The 25,752-nt window shown below is 44.4% G+C and overlaps 3 protein-coding genes, 1 long non-coding RNA gene and 1 pseudogene across 7 annotated transcripts; 4 read left to right on the forward strand and 1 right to left on the reverse strand.

The window, feature by feature from the left end:
• Positions 1-440: 440 nt before the first annotated feature.
• LOC125538979 lies at positions 441-1,922 on the forward strand (annotated as a pseudogene).
• A 2,419-nt stretch (positions 1,923-4,341) lies between these two features.
• Positions 4,342-6,176, forward strand: LOC125538986 (F-box protein At2g26160-like). Its single transcript, XM_048702325.1, has 2 exons — positions 4,342-4,479; positions 4,667-6,176. The coding sequence occupies exon 2, from the start codon at positions 4,672-4,674 to the stop codon at positions 5,533-5,535; it is 864 nt and encodes a 287-aa protein (XP_048558282.1). The 5' UTR covers positions 4,342-4,479; positions 4,667-4,671; the 3' UTR covers positions 5,536-6,176.
• A 2,581-nt stretch (positions 6,177-8,757) lies between these two features.
• Positions 8,758-10,540, forward strand: LOC125538992 (F-box protein At2g26160-like). The gene is made up of 2 exons (XM_048702340.1): positions 8,758-8,917; positions 9,097-10,540. Exon 2 carries the CDS (start codon positions 9,102-9,104, stop codon positions 10,317-10,319), a length of 1,218 nt encoding a protein of 405 aa, XP_048558297.1. The 5' UTR covers positions 8,758-8,917; positions 9,097-9,101; the 3' UTR covers positions 10,320-10,540.
• Positions 10,541-13,698: 3,158 nt separating this feature from the next.
• LOC125529128 lies at positions 13,699-16,797 on the forward strand. 3 transcript variants are annotated; one of them, XM_048693551.1, is made up of 2 exons: positions 13,699-13,964; positions 14,064-16,797. In XM_048693551.1, exon 2 carries the CDS (start codon positions 14,074-14,076, stop codon positions 15,295-15,297), a length of 1,224 nt encoding a protein of 407 aa, XP_048549508.1. In that variant the 5' UTR covers positions 13,699-13,964; positions 14,064-14,073; the 3' UTR covers positions 15,298-16,797. The 3 variants fall into 3 exon arrangements, with proteins under 3 accessions (XP_048549508.1, XP_048549492.1, XP_048549501.1); XM_048693535.1 differs by having other exon boundaries at positions 13,699-13,873; positions 13,978-16,797; XM_048693544.1 differs by having other exon boundaries at positions 13,705-13,873.
• Positions 16,798-16,921: 124 nt separating this feature from the next.
• On the reverse strand, positions 16,922-19,922 carry LOC125529148. Of its 2 annotated transcripts, XR_007292570.1 has the most exons (4): positions 18,675-19,922; positions 18,301-18,444; positions 17,487-17,553; positions 16,922-17,297 (listed from the first exon to the last, which is right to left on the reverse strand). It is a non-coding gene; the product is annotated as an uncharacterized LOC125529148 (long non-coding RNA). The 2 variants fall into 2 exon arrangements; XR_007292569.1 differs by having other exon boundaries at positions 16,922-17,553.
• Positions 19,923-25,752: the final 5,830 nt, after the last annotated feature.

Below are 25,752 nucleotides of genomic sequence, written 5' to 3' on the forward strand. Positions count from 1 at the left end.
TGTGCCGTGATTTTTCTCGTTGTGTTATGTTGGATGGTCGATGTTCCATGAAAGGGCAGCGATCGCTGATGATTTTGTTTCTTTGCACTTGCAGGGACGATGGCGGCAGAGGAGAAATCACAGTCGCAGACCGTGCGCTCGTGGTCGTCCATCCCGCTTGACCTGGCCGGCCTGGTGCTCCGCCTGCTCCACTCGTACGCCAGCCGCGCCCGCTTCGCCGCGGTGTGGTTCGCACGGGGAGGTAATGCTGTGGCCTGTGGGGTTTGGCCGTTTGGGTTTCTGTCCCGCCCCGCTGCGTTCGCTGGCCATGAGCGCCAGGTGTTGGACGCATTGCCTCTGCGCGAGGGAAATGCTGTTGTGCCGTGATTCTTCTTGGTGTGTCTTCAATGTCGGAAAGCGAGGCAACGTTCACTCATGCTGTTGATTCTTTGTTTTGCAGGGATGATGGCGGCAGAGAAGAAACCCAACTTGCAGCCGCCGGTGCTGTCATGGTCGTCCATCCCGCTCGACCTGGCTGGCCTGGTGCTCCGCCTGCTCCCCGCGCACGCCGATCGTGCCCGCGTCAGTTTGCCCGCAGTGGCATGCCGCCGCGAGGCAGCAGCTGCTGCCACCACCACTGCCGCTGCTTGCGCTCCCTGACGGCACCTTCTACAGCCTCCCCTATACCAAGCCCTTCCGTTTCCCTGGCTGCGGCTTCGCCGGGTACCAGAGTGCCTGCGGCAGCTGGCTTGTCTTCCCCCGCGACGACGGGTGCTTCCTGGTCGATCCCTTCTCTAGGGAAACAGTGACGCTCCCTCCTCTCTCCAGCGTCCGACTCCGGCCTCCAAATGCAGTCGCTAAATGGTCGTATGAGCATGGGGCAAAAGTAGCTGACCCTTATGTCACACGGATGCATATCAAGGACTCAGACAAGCTGCACATAAGTAAGCTAGTCGTGTGCTCACCAAATCTTGTTGCTGCCCTTGTCGGCATTGGATACACCAGTCAGATTCTAATGTGCCAGCCAGGGGCCTTGTCGTGGTCAGTACGTGCATACGATCGGTGCAAGAGGTTTGAAGACATGTCATTCTACCAGGGCAAGCTCTACGCCCTCACCAAAGGCGAGAACCTTCTTGTGGTGAACATCAGCGGCGACCAGAGCACCGGGGATCCACAGGTTTCTCGTATTGGACAAGTCATCAAGGGTGATCCATGGTATTCAATTGCGTTCACCAACAACGCTATGCTCTGCAAGAAGCTCTACCTGGTTGAATCCTGTGGGGCAATGCTGATGGTACGCAGGACGATTGTGTGCCGGGTTCCTGAATCTGGGCTGTATGGTGAAGCTGTTGCTGGATGGAGCGCGTTTGAGGTCTTCAAGGCTGACTTTGAGCATTCACGGTGGGTCAGTGTGTCGACCGTGGGGGCTAACCAGGTGTTGTTTCTAGGGCGAAGGTGCTCCAGGGCTGTGTCCTTGTCTCCGTATGGGGTCCTGGGTGATCAGATCTCGTTCTTGGATGATGATGAGGAAAATCGTATGGAGTATGGCTATGACAAGGAGAACGCTTCTTTTGGCACCTATGACATAAGATCTGGCGGGTTCAGTTCTGTTCACCCAGAGATCTCATGGAAGCGTTGCGATGAAATGCGCCTGGCTGCATGGCTCTTCCCTCATGACTGAAGCGCTGTTATTTCTATGCAAGCTGCTACCAGGTTATCGGACCGTGCTATAGATGTTATTGTACAGTGGTTATTTTGCAAGCTGCTCATATGTTATCTATCTTACCATGGTATGTATGGTAGTTACTGGTTGGTATGGTGTTCAGTGAACCCATTCAAGCCATGAAATGCATTAGCAGTACTAGTATGGTTATCAGTACTAATGCCTGAACTCATTATGGTGGTTACTATGCAAGTTGTTAACTGCATGGGTTTTTGAACTAGTACTGTGGTTGTTTCTGTGCCTGCGAACATGGTCTGTTTTATCTGAACTAGATTACTCTGTTGGTTGCAGAGCATCAGTAATCGTCTGAAGTAATTATGGTTTGTTACTGTCTAAGTTATTGCATTGGTTTTCAACTAGTGCCGTGGCTGTTGTGCATATGGAAGATTTGCGATGTTTTTGGCTTGGTGGCCTCTGACTCCCTATAGTGGTAGATTTGCTTTATGCTCAAGTAGATATCTTGTGATGAGCCTTGTGCAGCTGTGTGGTTTGAACACATATTTCAAGATTTTTTTCAAGTACAGAGCATCTTTTTGCTGTCTACACAGTTATTAGACAGTGGAACATGTGCGTAGATAATATTTTGAATTAAATATATTTATTTGTCATTTGCGTTTGAAAACAATACTGAGTCATTTGCGTGAGGTTTGCTTTTAATTTTTGGGTGAGTACAACATTTTTTCTAAAAGGAAAATCATCTGCCCCCTCCGTTTCCGCGTTTGCTGGGTCACCCAATAATCATTTTTTTGTTTTTTACTTTCCTTTCTATTCCCGCTTCTATCTTTTTTGTTTCTTTTATTTTTATATTTTTATATCTCTTCTCTTATCATTATTTGTTTATATCTTCTTTGAATTATATTTTGTATGTTTCTTGTCCTTCGTCTTTACAAAATATTTCAGGTGATAGTTTTTTGTTGGGCAATTTCAAAATAATTTGTTTATTGATGACTTGATCAATAAAACTTTTATTTTTTTAGAATCAATATAACTTTAATTAGTTCTTTCTTTCCTCCTCCACAAGAAAAACTCTTTCTCCTCCCGTCAGTGCCGCCGTCAGTCTATCCCATCTCAGATGGCTTCTGGGCCATGTAGGTGCGGAGGATCTCGGCCCCTCGCCGACGGGAGGGACCCCACTCTCGTTCTTGTTAGGTTTAGCGTCTTGGTTAGGGTTGTGTGGCGGCGGCGACGTCCATTCGTAGGAATAATGTCTCCCACGTTCTATCCCCACGCTGATGGTGCGTCTAGTATCGTTGAATGGTGTGTGGAGGTGTGTCTTCGTCGGTTCTCGTGGGATTCGGTCGGTGCTGATTTTCGATAGTTCTGTTTGGATCTGGTCTTCGTTCGTCTTCATTTGAGTATTTATAAGTTTGATCCTTTCGATCTAGGACTTTCTTCATCAGCGATAGTTGTTGCTCTGGTGTGTTGGTCTTACGGGGTCTTAGCACGGCAATTTCCCTATTGTCTACTACAAAAAAGTTTGTTCGGCTTTGATGAGGGAGGGGCAATGATGGTCTTAACCCATTTTGTTTGTGAAATTAGCATGTTGCGTGTTTCTTAAATAGATAAACACATTTGTTTATTTATTTTGTGGGAGGAGATAAACACATTTCATAGACTAACACTTCAAAAAAAAAACATACAGAACATTAATATTTGTATACCTAAATGTATTTTCCACACTGACAACATATTAGAACCATATTTAAGGATATTTATGAAGAAAATCACAGCACACGAATTTGTTCCAATTATATTATATAAATGTGGGGAAATTATTTTCTCTCCCACACGGAGCGCTAATTATATGCTTGGTGTAGATGGCTTGAAGATGAATGTATGAGAATAGGGCGACTGAATCGAAAAGTTGGAAGGGTTTCTTCAAGTTGCCTTCCAACACATGGAGGTCAATGGCAGACAAAGGATGTGTTGTCCATGTCGTAGATGTGGAGAAAACAAGAATGGTAAGAACAAAGATGAATTTGAATATCATTTGTGGAAGAGGGGTTTTAGTGATGGTTATACGCGTTGGACATAACACGGTGAGGATCTGACGGCAGTGACGATACCGAAGATGTTCATAATGAGAGAGATGGCGACGACGCACATGTACCGGGTAAACACGAAGATGAATAAAATTAAGAAGACACGAATGAGAAAATCGAAGATAGTGAGAATATAAGGAGATGTTGGATGACGTGCATGATCAGATGGTGCAAGACAGAAAGTCCAAATGAGATAGAAAAGTTTGAGCAATCATCCATGGAATTGTAAACCCCTTTGTATCCTGGCAGCGAAGAAAAGCACACGCGCCTTGCAGTCGCACTAAAAAAATTCTAAAGATCAAAACAATCCACAATTTGGCCAAACAAAAGCGTCGACACATTGTTAAAATATCTTGCAAAGGTTTGGCCAAAGGCAACAAGTTGCCTAAGTAGACCTCATAAATGTTTAACAAATTATTATTTTGTAAAATGTAAATACTTGTACTAATTCAAATCTCTAATTAAGGGTTTTGGAAAAGAAAATGGTTTTAAGATGCTGTTTTCCAAGAGCTGGGGGGCGCCGATTAAGGGCCCGGTCCATATAGCTGGGCCTGGGCTGCACACATCCCTCGAAAATTACCCTCAGTTGGTCACACACAAAAAAAACTTACCCCTCAAAAAAAAAACTTGGTCCCGTTCGGGAAGCCACACTCCACTCCGGCACCGGCGTCCCCGGGGTGCAACAGGAGTGACCGGCGTCCCCGCTCTGGCACCGGGACGGCGCTGCTCTCCCTGGTACCCCGCCTCTTCCTTCTACTCACCCACCTTTCTCCTTCTTCCCTCGATCGCCTACAGGGGGTGTCTCTGTCCCTGCATCCGCAGCGTCTGGTCACGCACACCAGCTGTTCGACTTATTGCCTCTGCGCGGCAGAAAAACGTTGTCTTGCCGTCATTCTTTGCTGATGTTGTTTCTTCTTTGCAGAATCGATGGAAGCAGAGAACAAGACGCACTCGCAGCCACCGCCGTTATGGTCAGACCTGCCGCTGGACCTGGCAGGCCTGGTGCTCAGCCTGCTCCCCGCGTACGCCGACCGCGCCCGCTTCGCTGCGGTGTGCCCGCAATGGCGCGCCGCCGCGAGGCAGAAGCTCCAGACCCCTGCGCTGCCCCTGCTCGCGCTGCCAAACCGCACCTTCTACAGCATCCCCTATGATAAGGCCTTCCGCTTTCCAGGGTGCGGCTTTGCTGGGTACAAGAGCGTCTGTGGCAGCTGGCTTGTCTTCCCCCGCGACGATGGGTGCTTCCTTGTCAACCCTTTCTCCAGGGCGGTCGTGACGCTCCCTCCTCTCTCGAGCGTCCGACTCCGGCCTCCAAATGCAGTCGCTAAATGGTCACTTGAGCACGGGTCAAAATATGCCGACCCTTACCCTACATGGATGCATATCAATAAGTCAAAGAAGCTGCACGCAATTAAGCTAATCCTGTGCTCGTCAAACCTTGTTGCCGCACTGGTCGGCGTTCAACACACTAGTCAGATCCTAATCTGCCAGCCAGGGGCCTTGTCGTGGTCGGTACGCGCGTGTGATGAATGTAAGGATTTTGAAGACATGGCATTCTACCAGGGCAAGCTCTATGCCCTTGACGATGACGAGAACCTCCTTGTGGTGAACATCAGCAACGACCAAAGCACCGGCGATCCACGGGTTTCTTGGATTGGAAGGGTCATCGAGGGCAAGGCGGATTTCAGGTTATACCATGTTGCGTCTGAAGAGAACGGTTTGCCCGTCAAGAAGCTCTATCTGGTTGAATCGCGTGGCATGTTGCTGATGGTACGCAGGAATATTTGGTGCTAGGTTCCTGAAATTAGACCTGGAGGGCCTCGTAAAGCTATTGCTGGACAAAGCGAGTTTGAGGTATTTGAGGCTGATTTTGAGCACTCGCGATGGATCAAGGTGTCGACCATGGGGGATAACCAGGTGCTGTTTCTGGGTCGAAGGTGCTCCAGGGCTGTGGCCGTGTCTCGGTACGGGTTGTTGGGCAATCACATCTTCTTCTTGGACGATGATGACGAGTATCGTGTGGACTACAGTTACGTCGAGGAGAACACAGAATGCAGTGCCTATGACATGCAACTCGGCGACATCTCTTCCCCTCATCCAATGATTTCCTGGAAGCGCCGCAAGGAGATGCGTCTGGCAGCATGGCTATTCCCCCAGGACTGAATTGAAGGTGTTGCATTGTTGTTGGGTTGTTGCTATATATAAGCTACTCCCATGCTATCTGACCATGCGATAGATGTTTATTTTGCTGGCTGCTCACAGGTTAATGGTATGGTGTTCGGTGGTCTCATGCAAGCTGTGAAATGCGTTAGTATAACTTGCTTATGCCGTTAGTTGCCATGTGTATCAGTAAATTGCCTGAACTAAATATGGTGTTTACTATGGAAGCTGTTGACTCCATCAGTTTTCAAGTACAATTGTGGTCATTGCTATGTCAGTAAATGATCTTAAAATGCATCATTGCTTATCTGTATCTTCCGTTTGATGATATCATCCTTTGCGATAATTTTGCACTCTGAATTGGTAGATTTGCTTGCGTGGTTTGGCTGAATTTGGAGATTCAGTCACTGCTTGAGAGTAGTTTATCTGTGCTGCCGCAGTTACTTTCTCAGCCCCCTTCACCGGTCAAAGGCGACATAAATTGAAATTACTATGCGTGATAAGCTGCCAGGCCATGTTACCATGTCGTGGATTTGAAGAGTACAAAGTTGTGATGAGCCTTTCTTTTTTGTATAATCGTGATGAGCCTTATGTAGCTGTGCTTGACCAAGCATGAATGTTTTTGGATGAGTGCAGTTTGTTAAAAGGGATCATATGAATGGGAGCACTGTTAACTACTCCCTCCGACTGGTCTTAAAAAACGTCTTACATTATAGGATGGAGTAAGAGTTTTTTATTCATATGTGCCCTCCTTTTGCTTGGTCGCCCAAAAACTACAATTTGTTTTTCCTTTCTTTTCTTGCTTATATTTTTTCATTGTTTGCTTTTTAATATGTATTTGCATCACTATTTTTTATTTTTAGTTTTATGCCTCTCTATTTTTTTTCTAATTTCTTTTTTCTAAAATCATTGTCCTTCGCCAATATATAAGCCATTGATGTTATTTTACAGGTGATAGTTGTTTATGGTGTACTGGTCTGTATAATTATGTTACCATGTCGTGGATTTTTTTTTGAAACGGTGGCAAAGATTGCCTCATCTACTAATTAAGCAGAAAAGAATTGCCCAGGGCGGCGTAGTAGTTATGGCTGGGTCAGGGTGAAGTGTGAACGGACATAGAGAGAGGGTGAGAGAGAGATCTAGGTACACCCGCAAAAAGAGAGAGAGAGAGAGAGAGAGATCTAGGTTAGGATATGTGCGTGTGTGGCTGCTGAGTTGGCTGCCTAGTCAGCTTTGACTTGGTCAAAACCAGTTGACCAGGCTAAAACCGAGTAAGGGTTGTGTTTTGAACTGTTTGATAAGTTAAGGGTGTAGTATGGCCGGTTTTAAAGATGAGGGTTGTAAATCAAACTGCCTGGTTAGTTCAAGATTGAAATGTGGATTTTTCTCAATTTGGAGTTGCAGTCGATGTTCCGGGGTACTTTCATCTGTGTGGTCGCAGTTAATTTTTTTGTCCCCTTCACGGGTCGAAGCTGACATAAATTGAAATTGATATTTTCGCTCCAGGGTTGTTTTGCACTACATCTGGGAGCATCTTGTGCACTCATGCGTAATGAGTTTATTTTTCTACACATATGTCCAGAAAATAATATTTCAGAGAGATACTGTTACCCCAGTAGACGGATTCCATAGCCCTGCAAATATATTAAACTTGGAGCATGATCTGATTAGCTAAGTGTTTTCCAGTACCTATCTGCTCATGTTTGCCGGGAAGCTTCTGAACTCACATTTGATATCCGCTCTTTGCAAGATGGATCTCTCTTGGTTGGCGAGCCCAGCAAGATGGATCTCTTTCTTGGAGTTTCATTTTTGGTTTTTGCTTCTTCTTCATCTTGCTTTTCTTTCTCTGTATTTACATTTTTTAATTCTGTAAATTTATATCCATGTGTGTTTCTTTTCTTCTTCTTGTTAGTAGTTGCTTTATTCTACCTTTTCTTGTCCTTTTTGAGGATCTTTTCTTCTTCTTATCCCATCCACAGGTGAAAAATTCCTATTGCCACTCGTTGTGTGGAATAAGCATGGTCAACATAATTTTGAATCCTCATGGGGCCGAATCATTTTAGCTAGGGTGGGATTTTTTTATTTCTTATTATTAGAATTTCTTTTTGTCTTCACTTTTATGGATTTCATAAATTAATTTATTGGGGTTTCCCTTTTTGTTTCATTTTTCTTTAATTCCTTTACTGCCATTTTTATTTTCCGGTCGCTAAAATTTGTATTTATGTTTTTCTGCAACATTTTCTATTTTTACGAATTAAATATGTATACATATATTTATCTAATGCATGGAGTATTTTTTCCCTACTAATGAATATATATTTAGGTATTTTAAAATAGTTATATCTGTGGATAGTGGAATATATTTAATTATTCTAACATATTGTACCTTTATATCCATCGAAACATTTTTTTCAGCAGGGTTTTATTTGCCCATGTGTGTCTAACAAAATATACACATCATGTTTGTAAATTATTTCGAATAGTAAAAGAATTTATACAAAATTTAATATGCACCATCTTTGCATTCCATGAACCTTTATTTTTCTTTAAAACAAATTAAAATTATTCACAGATTTCGTGGGGCCAAACGTCACTAAGATATAGTAGCCCGGATGACCTTTGAATTCGAACCACGTGACATGTGTGGTAAGCAATCCAAACTATTCTAAAAAAAAAGACCTTTGAATTCAAACAAAAACACCTGAAAAGAAATTCTGTAGTTTTTATGTTAAGTTGAAGACGGTCACGGCCATTTCAAACGTTGAATCGATTGGGAAATAAATACCCCGGAAAAAAGAAAAAGAATGGTTAATAAATACATTTTGGCTGAGCCATACAGGTAGGTTGGCTGGGCCTGGCTTGAGCCATACAGGTAGGTCACCCGCTCCCATTCGGGCTTCCACGCTGCACTCCCTAAAAAAAACTCCACCCGCACAGCAGCCAGAGCGGCGAGCTGCTCACCGGCGAAGCGCGGCGCGGACGGCCAATCGACCCCGCTCCCGGCGCGATCTCTCCGGTACCCACCTCTTCCTTCTCACCTCATCGTCCGGCGTACTCTTTTGCTCGCTCACCGGAGTTCTCTTCCTTGCTCCCGCCATTTCCGCTAGCTATGCACGCCAGGTGTTCGACGTATTGCTTGCCGGGTCTGGGACTGGTTGCGATGTACGATGACATGATCTTGTTGCTTTTCTGCAGGACTGATGGAAGCAGACAAGAAACCACGCTCGCAGCCCCGGTCACCGTGGTCAGACCTCCCGCTGGACATAGGAGGCGTGGTGTTCAGCCGGCTCCCCCGGTACGCCGACCGCGCCGCCTTTGCTCTGGTGTGCCCGCAGTGGCGTGACGCCGCGAGGCGGCAGGTCCTGACCCTGCCACTGCCGGTGCTCGCGCTCCCAGACGTCACCTTCTACAGCATCTTCTACCCTACGCTCTATTCCTTCCCTGGCTGCGGCTTCGCGGGGTACGAGAGTGTCTGTGACAGCTGGCTCGTGTTCCCACGTGACGACGGCTGCTTCCTGGTCAATCCATTCTCCAGGGCCACCTTCATGCTCCCTGCTCTCTCCAGCGTCCGACTCCGGCCTCCAAATGCAGTCGCTAAGTGGTCACTCGAGGATGGGTCAAAAGTTGCTGACCCTTACACCACATGGATGCATATCAATACGGAAAAGCTGCACATAAGTAAGCTACTCCTGTGCTCGCCAAACCTTGTTGCTGCACTGGTTGGCATTGGACACACCAGCCAGATTCTAATGTGCCAGCCAGGGGCCTCGTCGTGGTCAGTGCGTGCTTATGATCAGTGTAAGGGGTTCGAAGACATGGCATTCTACCAGGGAAAGCTCTACGCCATTGCCAATGACGAGAACCTCCTTGTGGTGAACATCAGCCAGGACCATAGCACCGGCGATCCACAGGTTTCTCGGATTGGACAAATCATCAAGGGTGAGCCATGGTATCCAGCTGTGTTTGAGGACGACACTATGTGCTGCAAGAAGCTTTACCTGGTTGAATCGCATGGGGTGTTGCTGATGGCACGAAGGACAATCATGTGCCAGGTACCTGGACCTGGAGCGGTGCCTATTGAAGTTGCTGGACTGACTGGGTTTGAGGTTTACAAGGCCGACTTTGAGCATTCACGGTGGGTCAAGGTGTCGACCGTGGGGGATGACCAACTGCTGTTTCTAGGGCGAAGGTGCTCCAGGGCCATGTCTGTGTCTCAGTACGGGTTGCCTGGTGATTATATCCTCTTCTTGGATGATGATGAGGAGAATCGTATGGACTACTGCTACGACAGGGAGAACACTTCTTTCGGCGCCTATAAAATGGGATCCGACGGTGTCCTTTTCCCTCATCCCTATATCTCCTGGAAGCTTTGCGATGAGATGCGTCTGGCTGCATGGCTCTTCCCTCGGGACCGATGAGAATGAGTCGTAATGCTATATATATGCAAGCTGCTCCCAGGTTATCTGGCCATGCTATAAATGTTGTTGTTCCGGGGTTATTTTGCAACCTGCTCATAGGTTATCTATATATCTGACGGTGGTATATATGTATGGTGGTTGGTATAGTGTTCACTGGTTTACCTACAAGACGTGAAATGCGTTAGTAGTATTGCTACTATCTATCTATCTGAACTTTGTTACTCTGTTTAGTGTTGTTTGTTAATCAGCGCTTGTCTGAAGTTATTATGGTGGTTTTTGATTAGTAACGTGGCCTATGAAAGATCTTAAAACGCACCATCGCTTATCTGAATCTTTGTCACTGTGGTCTCTCTTTTTCTTTCTTTCCTTTTTTGCGATGAATTGGCATGGTGGTCTTTTTTTTTGGCTGAAATTGCTACAGTACCTTGTAATGCATCCTGAGCTGCTTGTCAGGTGCGTTTGATTTGATTTGAGATTCAGCTAGTCAGTGCTCCGGAAATATTTTATCTGTGCAATTGCAGTTAATTTATTGCTCCCTTCACCGAGTGATAGTGACAAATTGGAATTGCCATACCTGACAGCCACCTTTTTCGTGCTGTGATTTCAAAAGCACGAAGTTTATTTTTCCCGCAAAAAAAGCATGAAGTTTATTTGAGTGGCTACTTATGAACCCAGTGATGCTAAATTGGATATGCCTAGAACAGAGAGGGGTGCAGTGCCATTAGAATGAACTGTAGGTGTTGTTTGCACTGCGCCAGAGAGCATCTGGTGCATGTCTCCTTTGCTTATTTCATACTCCCTCCGTCCAAAATTATCGCGTCTTAGATTTATCTAGATACAGTTGTATCTAACACATCTAAGACAAGTAATTTGGAACGGAGGGAGTACTCTTAGATTTCTATTTCTACAATTGTGTCCAAAGGATAATAGTTTTGTAACTTTTGTTACCCCAGTACACGCAGACCATAACCCTGCAGAACAAATTAAACTTGGAACAGGATCAGAATAGCTAAGTGATTTCCAGTGCTTATCTAGCCATGTTTCCAGGAATCATGTTAAATATGTATGCACACCTGGACCTAGATTTATTAACATTCCGGCAATCGCATCTTCTTCTTGGATGATGACGACGAGTATCGTATGGACTACTATTACAACGAGGAGAACACATCATACGGCGCCTATGACATGTGACTCAGCAGCGTCTCTTCCCCTCATCCAATGATTTCCTGGAAGCGCCGCATTGAGACACGTCTGGCAGCATGGCTCTTTCCTCAGGACTGAAGTGAAGGTGTTATATTGTTGTTGGGTTGTGGCTATACAAGCTGCTCTCATGTTATCTGACCATGCTATAGATGTTGTCCAGTGTTTATTTTGCAATCTGGTCACATGGTATATCTATCTGACATTCTGACTGGTATGCATGGCGGTTGCTAATGTGTTTTGGTGGTCCCATGCAAGCCGTGATATACGTTGGTATTTAACTTGCTTACCCTGTGTCCCTGTCAGTTGCGATGTATCGTCAATCGTCAGTTGTCTGAACTTAATACTATGTTGCTATGTATCGTCAACATGTTAAATGTATTGGTTTTCAATCAATACTGCGGTTGTTGCTCTGCCTATAAAGATCTTAAAATACATCTATCTAAATCATGTAGTGATGGTCCCTTTTTTTCATGTGATGTCGACTCCCTATAGTAACTAACTCTGTAGTGGTAGATTTGTTTTGCAAGTTGCTCAGTTTTTATGATATTTAACTTGTGATGAACCTTGCGCGGTTGTGCTTCTAGTGTAGTTTGATTGAATTTGGGGATCCAGTCAGTGGTCCGGGGTAGTTTCATCTGTGCATTGGCAGTTATTTTTTTTTGTCTCCTTCACAGGTCGAAGCCGACATAAATTGAAATTGATATATTTGCTCCAGGGTTGTTTCCACTGCATCTGGGAGCATCTGGTACACTCATGCGTTTGTTTTTCTACACATGTGTCCAGAAAATAATAATACAGAGAGATATTGTTACCTCAGTAGACGGATTCCATAGCCCTGCAAAATATATTAAACTTGGAGCATGATCTGTTTAGCTAAGTGATTTCCAGTACCTATCTGGTCATGTTTGCTGGGAAGCTTCTGAACTCACATTCGATATCCGCTCTTTGCAAAATGGATCTCTCTTGCTAGGCGAGCCCAGCAAGCATCTCTTTCTTGGAGTTTCGTTTTTGGTTTTTTGCTTCTTCTTCGTCTTGGTTTTCTTTCTCTGTATTTTACATTTTTTTCAATTCTGTAAATTTATATCCATTTGTGTTTCTTTTTAGTAGTTACTTTATTCTATCTTTTTTTTCTTGTCCTTTTATAAGGAACTTTTTTTCTTCTTTTTATCCGGTTGCCAGGTGAAAATCCTATTGACTCACACTCGTTGTGTGGAATAAGCATGGTCAACATAATTTTGTATTGCCACGGGCCTGACTAATTTTAGCTAGGGCGGGACTTTGTTTTTGATTTCTTTTTCTGGAATTTATTTTCTTCTTTTTATGGATTTCATAAATGGTAATGCTAACTGGTGAATGTTCGCTGAGAAGGAACTCTCAGGGAATGCACACGCAACCACTTGATCGGGGATCAAACGATGACAGGTTTTGGAAAATATTGCCTTCTCTAGGAAGGGATTTCCATGCTTGTCTGAACAAATTGCCATCCCCTACAACTAAAATTGTCATAGAAATCATTCGCAAATGACATCCTCCCCAGCGAACGTTCCCAGCTAATAGGGTCCTTTCATAAATTAATTAATTTGGTTTTCCCTTTTGTTTGTTTTTTCTTCAATTCCTTTACTGTTTTTTGTTTTCCGGTCGTTAAATTTGTTCTTTATGTTTTTCTGCATCATTTTCTATTTTAATGAATTAGACATGTATAAATATATTTATTTTATGCATAGAATATTTTTCCTACTAATGAACATATCTTTACAAAATTTTAAAAATAGTGATATCTATGGATAGTGGAATATATTTAATTATTTTATTATACTGTACATTTTATATCAATCGAAGTAATGTTTTTACACAGAGTTTTATTTGTCCATGTGTGTCTGAAAAAAAATTCACATCACATTTGTAAATTATCTCGAATACTAAAACTGGTTTATACAAAATTTTAGTATGCACCATCTTTGCATTCCATGAACCTGTTTTTTTCTTTCAAGTCTCCAGTAATACAATCGACATTGGAACTCAAATAAAAACATCTGAAAACGAAGTCTCTTTTTATTTTAAGTTGATGAAGACGGCCACGAATGGGAAATAAACAAGAACTATATTTTCCTATATTTGTCTTTTTTAGGGGTACTACATTTTGTCTGAAATGCCCGTTGGATGAGCGCTGGGCTGGGCCTGGGCTGCACTCACTTGGTCACCCGGCCCCGTTCGGGCTCCACGCTGCACTCCCACTAAAAAAACCTCAAGTCGCACAGCAGCCAGAGCGGCGGCCGGCGGGGTACCCACCGGCGCGGCGCGGACGGCCAATCGACCATTCGACCCCTGCTGCCGGCGCGATCTCTCCGGTACCCACCTCTTCCTTCTCCCCTCATATCCCGGCCTACTCTTCTGCTCGCTCACTGGAGCTTTCTTCGCTCCTTCCGCCGTGTCCGCTGGGTATGCACGCCAGGTGTTCGACGCATTGCTTGGCGCGTTTGGGGTGGTTGCGATGTTCGAAGTACGATATCATTCGATGATGCTGTTGCTTCTTTGCAGCCTTGCAGGAATGATGGTAGCATACAAGAAACCACACCCGCAGCCACAGTCGTCGTGGTCAGACCTCCCGCTGGACATAGTAGGCCTTGTTCTCAGCCTGCTCCCCGAGTACGCCGACCGTGCCGTCTTTGCTGCGGTGTGCCCGCACTGGCGTGCGGCCGCGAGGCAGCAGCTCGTGCCCCCGCCACTGCCTCTTCTCGCGCTCCCAGACGGCACCTTCTACAGCATCTTGTACCCTAGGCTCTATTCCTTCCCTGGTTGCGGCTTTGCAGGGTACGAGAGTGTCTGTGGCAGCTGGCTCGTCTTCCCACGTGACGACGGGTGCTTCCTGGTCAATCCATTCTCCAGGGCCACCGTCACGCTCCCTGCTCTCTCCTGCGTCCGACTCCGTCCTCCAAATGCAGTCGCTAAGTGGTCACTCGAGGATGGGTCAAAAGTTGCCGACCCTTACATCACATGGATGCATATCAATACATCGGAAAAGCTGCACATAAGTAAGCTAATCCCGTGCTCGCCAAACCTTGTTGCTGCACTGGTTGGCATTGGACACACCAGCCAGATTCTACTGTGCCAGCCAGGGGCCTCGTCGTGGTCAGTGCGTGCTTACGATCAGTGTAAGGGGTTTGAAGACATGGCGTTCTACCAGGGCAAGCTCTACGCCATTGCCAATGACGAGAACCTCCTTGTGGTGAACATCAGCCAGGACCATAGCACCGGCGATCCACAGGTTTCTCGGATTGGACAAATCATCAAGGGTGAGCCATGGTATCCAGTTGTGTTGGAAGACAACACTATGCCCTGCAAGAAGCTCTACCTGGTTGAATCGCATGGGGCACTGCTGATGGTACGAAGGGCAATTTGGTGCCGGGTACCTGGACCTGGAGTGCCTGGTGAAGTTATTGCTGGAGTGAGCAGGTTTGAGGTTTTCAAGGCCGACTTTGAGCATTCATGGTGGGTCAAGGTGTCGACCATGGGGGATGACCAAGTGCTGTTTCTAGGGCGAAGGTGCTCCAGGGCCATGTCTGTGTCTCAGTACGGGCTGTCGGGTGATTATATCTTCTTCTTGGATGATGATGAGGAGAATCGTACGGACTACTGCTACGACAAGGAGAACACTTCTTTCAGCGCCTATGACATGAGATCCAGCAGTGTCCTTCCGGCATGTCCCAGTATTTTCTGGAAGTGTTGTGATGAGATGCGTCTGGCTGCATGGCTCTTCCCTGAGGACCGATGAGAATGTGTCATAATGTTCTATATATGCAAGCTGCTCCGAGGTTATCTAGCCATGCTATAGATGTTGTTGTTCCGGGGTTATTCTCCAACTTTCTCATAAGTTATCTATCTGACTGCGGTAGTATATGGTGGTTGGTATAGTGTTCACTGGTTCCCCTACAATCCGTGAAATGCATTAGTAGTAGAAAATAGTAATATTGCTGCTGTCTATCTGAGCTTTGTTACTCTGCTAAGTGCTGTTTGTTCATCAGTGCTTGTCTGAAGTTGTTGTGGTGGTTACTACTATGGTGGTTTTTGATTACTAAAATGGTTGTTGCTGTGCCTACGAAAGATCTTAAAATGCATCACTGCTTAATCTTTGACTGAGTGGTCTCTCTTTTTCTTTCTTTCTTTTTCTGCGATGAATTGGCATGGCGTTCTTTTTTTTTTGGCTGACTACCTTGTAATGCGCATCTTGTGCTGCTCGTGAGGTCTGTTTGATTTGATTTGAGATTCAGCTAGTCAGTGCTTCGGAAGTATTTTATCTGTGCAATCGCAGTAAATTTATTGCTCCTCTTCACCGGTTGACGGCGAAATAAAATGGAATTGCCACACCTGACAGCCACCTTTTCGTGCCGTTATTTCAAAAGCACGAAGTTAATTTGAAAGGCTACTTATGAACCCAGTAATGCTAAAATGGAGCAGACAGGGGAGCAGTGCCATTAGAATGAGCTGTGGGTGTTGATTTGCACTGCGCCAGGGATCATCTGGTGCATGTCTCCTCTGCTTAATTCATACTCTTAGATTTCTCTTTCTATATTTGTGTCCAGAAAACAATAGTTTTGTAACTTTCGTTACTCCAGTGCACGCATGCCATAACCCTGCAGAACAAATTAAACTTGGAACATGATCAGATCAGCTAAGTGATTGCCAGTGCCTATCGGGTCATGTTTTCAGAGAAGTATGTGGACTCATGTTAAATATTAATGCACACCTGGACCTAGATTTATTAACATGCCGGCAAAGTAGTCAACAAGGTGTTTCAGTTTTTCCATATATTCCTAAAAGTACTTCATCCCGATCTTGAAAAACCGAAGAACTAGCTTCATTGATTGGTCCTTTTTTTTCTTTTCCTTTTTGCTCTCATATGTATTGTTTCTTAATTATTATTAAAAAATTGAATGAAACCTACCCGATATTGTGGGTTTATGCCCTTGTGACACCATCTAAAATCTCATCAATTCCAGGCTTCGGGCTTGTATCTGATCATTTGATATTGTTCTACTTATTAATATCATTTGTTCCCTCTGTAAAGAAATATAAGAGCGTTTAGATAACTAAAGTAGTACATTTTTAAAAATAATTATGTTTGTTTATCAAATGCACTTTTTTTTGTGAGGAAAAGCATGTTCGAAGATTCCTTAACTTTTTGCATACTAGTAAGTGTGCACGTGCAATGCACGTCAACCCATGCAAAAAAAAACTTAGTGGGATATTTAAGTGATGAGTTCATAGTTCAAACGTGAGCAATGTGTGGGTGTCAGTTTTGGCAAATTAGTGTCTAAAAAAATGGTTTGGCAAAGCAGGGAGTGATATATCCTAGTCTGTTATAACTGTTAGGAAAAATAAGAAACGAATGAAAAAAATATCATATTAATAGGTATTTCATTATTGAGAATATACACAATAAAGATTACATCAACCACAGAGTTATGAATTCACATTTCATATGATACATTTCCATAGAATTTACATATATACATGAATCAAAGGTCGACAAAAACAGACGTGCATCATGTCAAAAACACAAGTGCCCGTCATCGTCGCGATGCGCTGCAACAAATAAGAGTAAAAAAAACCAAAGCACCATTCCGATATTCGATTTTGAAACAGTGGGGATAGGTACCTCTTCATTCAGAAGAATATGATACAATTTATTGCCTTGATTGATCACCTGAACTTATTTCAACCTCACTGTTGCAGTGAGGATGTCCCTTATACTTGCCATGTGACTGCTCAATGCTTGTAAAATCCCAACACAATGAAGAGAATGAGACCAAAAGCTATGGACAAAAAGTCGTAGAGAACAAATATGAATAAGACAACAAAATTTATGAGGTCAGGTTCTAGAAAACATTTTGAGACAGAATAGAGACAGAATATCATTTTGGCAACCTTGCTCATATGTTTTAATCAGTACAGAGTATGTACCTGAAACAGATTGCCTTTCACCACACCTTTTTTCTCCATTGATGTGCTTCTCTGTAAATGAAAGCCTCTGGACAAAACAACACCCAGATTTGAGAAGCATGGAGGCTACTTTTAGTAGAAAACACAAAAGGGGCAATCTTATTATCACGCTTTCTATTTGGAGTATTGTGATCAGTTAAAATAACCAATAGAAAATCATTTTATTGTACAGTATAAATCATGTTGCAAGGTAGATCATTTTATTGTACAGTAAGCTCTCCAAAAGCACCTAAATTTCAGTGTACAATCCGAATTGGTAAGAATACCTATGAACATATAGGCATGGAAATTCTTAGTGCAAAGATTAAAACAACAGAATTGTGTAAACTTACAAGTTTTGCAGATTTTTTCTGAAATCGATTATTTTCTATCAGATTATTTGCTAGAACTAATATAGAGTTGGGATAGTTGACATTGATGATTAGTAGTACTACTTGGTATCTATCAATATTGTTAGTCGAACTGAGACTGCTTACAACCATTTGCTATAGAATTTACAGGTGTACTGAAGGATATTAATCAAGAGCAGCCAAATCATTTCATATATGAAGCGAAAATCAAGAATTACTGGCATTAAGGTAATCAGTGAAAGCACATACCCGAACAAAATTTGAAGCAACCAATTTGATTACATCAATTATAAAGAGTATAGATACATCAATTATAACTGGAACTGAAGATCAGTCACACACTTGTTGAAATGGAGCAAGGTGTGATGACTTAGATTGTCAAGGATTCAGAACATGAGTGAGAATTTGACGTACGAAGAACATACCAGGATCCTATGGGGAGAATGTGGTGGGGCCTGTCTAGGCGATTGGGCAACCGCAGCAGGGCATTGAACTTGGGAGTCTTGGCCATCAAATCCTTGACAGTCTCCTCAGCCTTGTACGTCACATTATACCAGCTAAGGGAGGCCCTGTATTACAGCAAGAGGTGTTCAGAAATCAGATCTTGAAAATAATGCTACACTGTATGCAGAATCATGTCAACTGATATAGAGGGAGATATGACATATGAGTCAATCACCGAAGCTGCTTGCTGCGGAGCATGGCCACGAACATCTTGTTAAGTTTCACGGTGTCGAGGTGAGAGTTGGGTTACTTCTTGAGGCTGCGCATATAATACAGATATGGGCAGAGAACATACCTTTACTATTGATGACTGCAACGCAGGGGCCGCTCCACCACGCCACTTCTCAGGCTCGCTTGCCGACTGCGACGCCGGCTGCTGCGGGTTTGTCGTGGCTTCCGTCACCCCACACTGCGGCTCGACGACCCAGATGGTAGCGAGATCCTGGCAGCCGGATCACACCCTGCACACGTACGCCCTCCATCACCTTGTCGTCACCCCGGACTTCTTGGCCCACACCGACTCGTCCCCCATCCCGCCCGCCGCAGCCGCTTCAGCTCGACGGGGTCGAGCAGGCGCTCCGCGGGCGTCAGCTCCCGCGCTTTCTTCTCCTGCCGCAGCGGTGCCTCGTCCCTCGCCGCGTACCACAGGACCGACCTCCCATTCCCATCTCCCCCTGCCTACTCTTACCGGTCTTCCTCGACGGGACGTGAAATAAGGGAATGGGTGCTAGGTCTCGGAGAGCCCAAGGGAGCGGACCAGCGGATGATCCCGAGGATGGCTCGGCGAGTGCAGCCGCCAGGGACGCCGACGCCGAGGGGATTCTCGTGGCCGTCACAATCGCCAGCGGCAGCGTCCGCGGCAGGGGAGGACGCGTTAATTGTGCCTATTTTTCTGGAATTGATCGCTTTATTATTTTTTTCTGGCCGCAGACTACAAGGGTTCGATAGATATGGCAGAGTTTCGTCCGCCCACGTGAATTGCTAGACGTACACAGGTGAGGGTTAAGTTTTACGTTGACGGTTAGATCTAATTAGGTGGGTCAGATCGTGTGGTGATATTTTCTCTCGGTAGTTTTGTGTGTACGTGTTTTCGGGTGCGTTTAAGAATATGTTTGTTTGTTTAATAGTAGTAGAGATATAAATAAAATCCCATGTGGCATTTTGCTTGATCTGTGCATCTTCACCGAGCCTCTTCACCGAGCCTGCATCAAGCCTGCATCGAGCAGGCACGGGACTTCGCACCGTCGACACCAATGGCTGCTTTCGTTGGTGGTAAGAACCTAATCCATCTCTCTGATCTGTGCTATTAGGTGATCTAATGCCTGGCTTACGATCTGTTAAGTAGATCCTACGGGATTATAAATCTAACAATGGTATCTTGAGCATGGTTAAGCCTAGATTAGATCCCTAAGATGATCTGTTTAAGTTTGATGATTATGATTACGACCTAATGATTAAGGTTAGCCCTCTGTTAAGTCAAGTCCTAGGGTTAAGAGGTTTCTGTTTAAATGACTAATCTGCTACTGGATCAGTGCTAGTTCCTTTATGATTATCAACAGTTATGTTAGTTTACCTATATCACGCTTCCGCTTCAAGTAAGGTTAATTAGCACTGGTTTTGTTTCATGTTAAGAATATAGAAGGAGGGGAATCAGATGAATCCCTCGTTTTTTCCCCTAATTATGAGAAACCCTAGCCCTAGAATTTTTTCCCCATTCCGAAATCCCAAAATCAGAGTTAAAATGTTGAAATTAAGAGAAAAAGGTGACGGGCTCACCCAGATGACGCCGGCTTTCGGGGTCCGCACGGCCGCCGCCGTACGCGCACGCCATGGCCGGGACGCCGCCGCCCTTCGGGGTGGCGCGCGGAATGAAGCAGCAGCCGCCGCTGCTGCGCTCACGCACGCCCACGTTGCCTGGCCTCCACGCCTTGCACGCCGTCGCCGCCGCCGAAAGCTTGCGCCAGCGACAGCTAGCGAAATGCCCCGCAGCCGCCGCCTGCTCGCGCCACCGAACGCCGTACTCGCGACGCCCGCAGCCACGCTCGCCGGAGGAGCGCGCCGGACTCGGTCCGCGGCACGCTGCTCCGTCGAACGCAGCCACCGCGCCGCCATGGCCGTTGTTGTGCGTCGCCGTTCCGACGATTGCGGGAACGAAATGGGGAATTGGCCCCTAGGGTTTGACCCTCGCTCGTTTTGCTCCGTGCGGGATGATCGCGGCCATCGGCCCGATCGGACGGCCGAGAGCGACGGGTGGCTCGGGGCAGGCCTTCGGGCATTATACGGGCCGCCTTCGTGGCTGGGCTTCGGCCCGAGTTGTCTTAGCCCGCAGAAAAGGCGTTTTTTTTGTTTACTGGGCTAGGATTTAAAGAGCTGCCGTGGGTTTTGGGCTAAAATTGAAGTTTCTGTGCGTTTTCTATTTATTCAGTGTGTTTCCGTATTATGATTATTCCCAAAATGTTCTTGCACTATTATAAATAGAAAATTGACAGAAAAATGATTCTGAAAATTATGGTTTAGTTTTCTGAATGAAATGGAACCAACGAGAAATTTTATTTAGAAAACTTTTATAAATTAATGTTTGTGTCATTTTATGGCACATTTATGTTCATCCCATGGTAATATCAATAAATGGAGAATTATTAATGTTGGAAAATTGATATTACACATGAGATTAATTTGATCATTTTTGTAATACAGACCAACGTTGTTTTACATTTTTGAATCATTCTGTTAATTCCTTATTATTTTCTGCCCAACGGTGATATAATTTGGAGTTAATTTTTGCATGAAAATTGATCAAACCAACGTAGGTTAATTTTTGTGCAATTTAATTTAATTATGATGTTCTTTTCCTTTACTTATGATATTTCGAAACATGACAGCTTCTGGTTCTCGTGGCCTCAAGATCGAGCCACTTACTGGGAATAACTTCCAATCGTGGAAGGACTCGTTGCTTTTGCACCTAGGATGGCATGAGGTTGACCTCGCACTGAGGGAAAGTAAACCAGTGGAACCTGCAAAGGGTGCCACTGGGTATGCTGAGCTTAAAAAAGATTATGATACTAAAGTTGAGAAGTGGGAGAGGTCAAACAGAATGGCGCTCCTAATTATGAACTTCTCCATCTCGACTGAGATTAAAGGGGCTATTCCTGCCAATGAAAGTGCCGCCGAATATTTGAAATCGGTGGAGGAACAATTTAAGGGCTCCGAGAAAGTGTATGCAAATGAGCTTTTGCACAAGCTGCTTGCAAAATATGACGGGCATGGAAATATGAGGGAGCACATCTTAAGTATGAGCAATGCCGCAGCAAAGCTTAAAACCATGAAGTGTGACTTGAACGAAGAGCTTCTGGTGCTCCTAGTTTTTAGGTCACTACCCTCACAATTCAATCCATTCAAGATAAACTATAACTCTCTTGAAACCAAATGGAAACTATCTGAACTCATTGCACATTGCGTTCAGGAGGAAGAGAGAATGAAGAGTGAGCAGAAAGATCAAGCTCTCCATGTTAACTCTGCAAAGAGGAAGCATGAGAACCATGCTCATAACAATAATGTGCCCAACAAAAAGCAGTATTCCAAAAAGAATCCTCCAAAGCCTAAGCAATGCAACGAGGCAAATTGTTCACGTCCCGCACCTTCAGCGGCTACTTCAGTTAATCTTACAAATGCCGCTGGAGAAAGACTTTGCAATTTTTGCAAGCAGCCAAGTCATTTCAAGGCGGATTGTCCAGGTTTTCTTAAGTGGCTGAATAAAAAGGGTAAGGATGAGATCAATCTTGTAGATGAATCTCTATATGTTGATTTTTCTGAATCTACATGGTGGATTGACTCAGGTGCGACTGTTCATGTCGCGAATTCTTTGCAGGGATTCCATATAAGCCACACCCTAAAGGGAACAAGAAGACTTAATGTCGCGAATGGGAAGGAGGCTGAAGTTGAAGCCGTGGGCTCCCTCACCTTGAAGTTGCACACTGGTTTCCTACTTCAGCTCAAGGACGTTCTTTATGTGCCTACTTTGATTAGGAATTTGATTTCAGTTTCATGTTTAGATGATTTTGGATTTCATTGTACCTTCGGGGAGAAACAATGTTTTTTAAAGTATTGTAATAAGGATGTTGGTCTCGCCGTCCGACGAGGCAAACTTTATATGTTAATTCTTTCCGGTTATCCTATGTGTGTGAATCTCTGCGAGATGAATATGAATGAACGCAATCATAAAAAGAATGGGAGAAGTATCAATCCTTCTTCGAAATTGTGGCATCGTCGCTTGGGCCACATTTCGAGGGGGAGAATGGAACGATTGATTAAAGAAGAAATACTTCATCCGCTAGATTTCTCTGATGCGGGCAATTGTATTGACTGTATTAAGGGAAAATATGTGAAAACAATTAAGAAAGGAGCAGTAAGAGCCACATCGGTCCTTGAACTTATTCATACTGACATATGCGGACCTTTTAACGTAAAGTCTATGGATGGTTTTGATTCCTTCATTACCTTCACAGACGATTTCTCTCGCTATGGCTACATTTACCCCATACGTGATCAATCCGAAGCTTTGGACAAATTTAAGATTTATAAAGCCGAGGTTGAAAATCAACTCAACCTAAAGATCAAAGTAGTACGGTCTGATCGCGGGGGAGAATATTATGGCAGGCATGCTCCTTATGGGCAAATTCCAGGACCGTTCGCAAAATATCTTGCTGAAAATGGAATAATTGCCCAATATTCAATGTCTGGTGAACCTCAGCAAAATAGCGTAGCTGAGCGTCGCAATCGCACTCTTATGGATATGGTACGTAGCATGCTTAGTCATGCGAACTTACCAGTAAGCCTTTGGATGGAGGCATTGAAAACAGCTGCACACATCCTAAATCTTGCTCCAACTAAGTCAGCATCGAGCACACCTTACGAGATGTGGATGGGAAAGAAACCGAGCTTGAATTACTTGCGAGTGTGGGGCTGCCCGGCTGAAGCTAAAGTATTCAATCCGCATATTAAGAAATTGGACCCAAAGACAGTCAGTTGTTTTTTCATTGGGTACCCTCATAGAGGAAAAGGATATCGCTTTTATTGCCCAGGTCATACCACCAAGTTTGTGGAAACCAGGCAAGCGGTGTTTTTTGAGGATAATGAAGTCACTGAGGTTAGGGCGATTGATCTTGAGGAGAAGCGGGTGTACGTTCCATCCCCGACTATCCAACAGAACTTTATCCCTATGCCTAATATGCATGAGACACCTACTGGTGATCCCGAACCTGAAGTGGATCCTCAATCTGATGAGGAGCCTCAGCATAATGAAGATCCTCAGCATGATGAGGATCCTCAGCCAAATGATGATCCTCAACCCAATGATAATCGACAACCTTCTCGGGCAAGAGAAAATGCACATACTAATGAGCCTATGAGAAGATCACAACGGGAAAAGAAAAAGGCCATCTCTAGCGATTATGTCACTTTCATGTGTGAGGATGAAAATGACATAGGGAAGGCACAAGATCCGACCTCATATAAAGAAGCCACTAAAAGTGAAGACTCGTCCAAATGGTTGGTAGCCATGGAAGACGAATTGAAATCTATGAGCTCGAATGATGTTTGGGACTTAGTAGAAGTTCCTGATGGAGCCAAAAGGGTAGGCTACAAGTGGGTCTACAAAACCAAATATGATTCCAAAGGGAACGTCGAAAGGTTCAAAGCGAGACTTGTAGCAAAAGGTTTTACACAGAGAGAAGGAATCGATTATAAGGAGACCTTCTCGCCTGTGTCATCCAAAGATTCTTTCAGAATTGTCATGGCACTTGTAGCTCATTATGATTTGGAGCTGCATCAAATGGATGTCAAGATGGCATTTCTGAATGGTGACTTAAAAGAAGAAGTTTACATGACTCAACCTGAAGGTTTTGTCATGGAAGGAAAAGAACACATGGCATGTCGTTTAAAGAAATCCATATATGGCTTGAGGCAAGCTTCAAGGCAGTGGTACCTCAAGTTCGACGAGATTATTAGAACTTTTGGTTTTAAAGAGAATGAAGTGGACAACTGCATATATGTTAAATTTAAAGGCAGTAGGTTCACATTTTTAGTCCTATATGTGGATGATATTCTATTGGCTTGCAGCGATAAAGATATGTTGCATGAGACCAAGAGATTTCTGTCCTCAAAATTTGACATGAAGGATCTCGGTGAAGTCTCGTATGTCCTTGGCATCGAGATTCATCGAGATAGGTCCAAAGGAACATTAGGACTATCGCAAAAGGCATACTTTGAGAGAGTACTAAAGAAATTCAATATGCATAAGTGCTCTTCCTCACCTGCCCCCATAGTTAAGGGCGATAAGTTTGGGACTTTCCAATGTCCGAGGAACCAAAATAAAACTAATCAGATGAAGTCGGTTCCTTATGCTTCAGCTGTCGGAAGCATCATGTATGCTCAAGTATGTACACGCCCTGACTTAGCTTTTGTAACCGGGATGCTTGGCAGATTTCAATCTAATCCAGGACCGGACCACTGGAAGGCCGCAAAGAAAGTCTTGCGTTATATGCAAGGTACTAAAAATTTCATGCTTACATATAGAAAGTCCGATAACCTGGAAGTTATTGGTTATTCAGACTCTGATCTTGCCGGGTGTGTGGATAGTATGAAATCCACGTCAGGTTATATATTCACATTCGCTGGAGGAGCCATATCAGGGAAAAGCTCCAAGCAAAAGATAGTTGCCTCATCTACGGTGATGGCAGAATATCTAGCATATTTTGAGGCCACCGGGCAGGCTGTATTCCTAAAGAATTTCATTCCCGGACTTAAAGTGGTTGACAGCATTTCCAAACCACTGACATTGTACTGCGATAGTGAACCCGCGGTTTTCTATGCGAACAACAACAAGTCAAGTGCTGCTGCCAGGCACATTGACCTAAAGTACCATGTTGTTCAACATAGAATCCAGGATCAAACTATTAATGTTAAGCATATCAGTACGACACGTATGCTTGCGGATCCGCTTACTAAAGGCTTACCACCCAATATATTTCGTGAGCATGTAGCCGACATGGGATTATTGGAAGCCTCTTGATTCTGGAATTATGGGACCGCTAATATAAACCACTCCCAATAAGAAAAATATTTCCTTTTCGAAATAGGATGTGTGCTATGAATATTGAGATTCAATGGCTTTTCATCGGCTGTTGTAACACCTTACTCTGGTATATTATTCCTATGGAGAATGGACAAAAGTTATTGAGCCTAACGATCAAGGGGGAGAATGTTGGTATTGATCTAGAGGCCCAATGGGCCAAAACGAAAATAAAAGACTAGAAATAAAGTTACGTTAAAGAGAGAAACAGGGAGGCCACGAACCAACGTTCGTACCCCTCGAT

The sequence above is a fragment of the Triticum urartu genome, chromosome 1 (assembly GCF_003073215.2).
Source record: "Triticum urartu cultivar G1812 chromosome 1, Tu2.1, whole genome shotgun sequence".
NCBI lineage: Eukaryota > Viridiplantae > Streptophyta > Magnoliopsida > Poales > Poaceae > Triticum > Triticum urartu.

Bases quoted from the DNA above. Each gene is read 5' to 3' on its own strand.
- LOC125538986 (XM_048702325.1), top strand. From the start codon at position 4,672: ATGGAAGCAGAGAACAAGACGCACTCGCAGCCACCGCCGTTATGGTCA.
- LOC125538992 (XM_048702340.1), top strand. From the start codon at position 9,102: ATGGAAGCAGACAAGAAACCACGCTCGCAGCCCCGGTCACCGTGGTCA.
- LOC125529128 (XM_048693535.1), top strand. From the start codon at position 14,017: ATGTTCGAAGTACGATATCATTCGATGATGCTGTTGCTTCTTTGCAGC.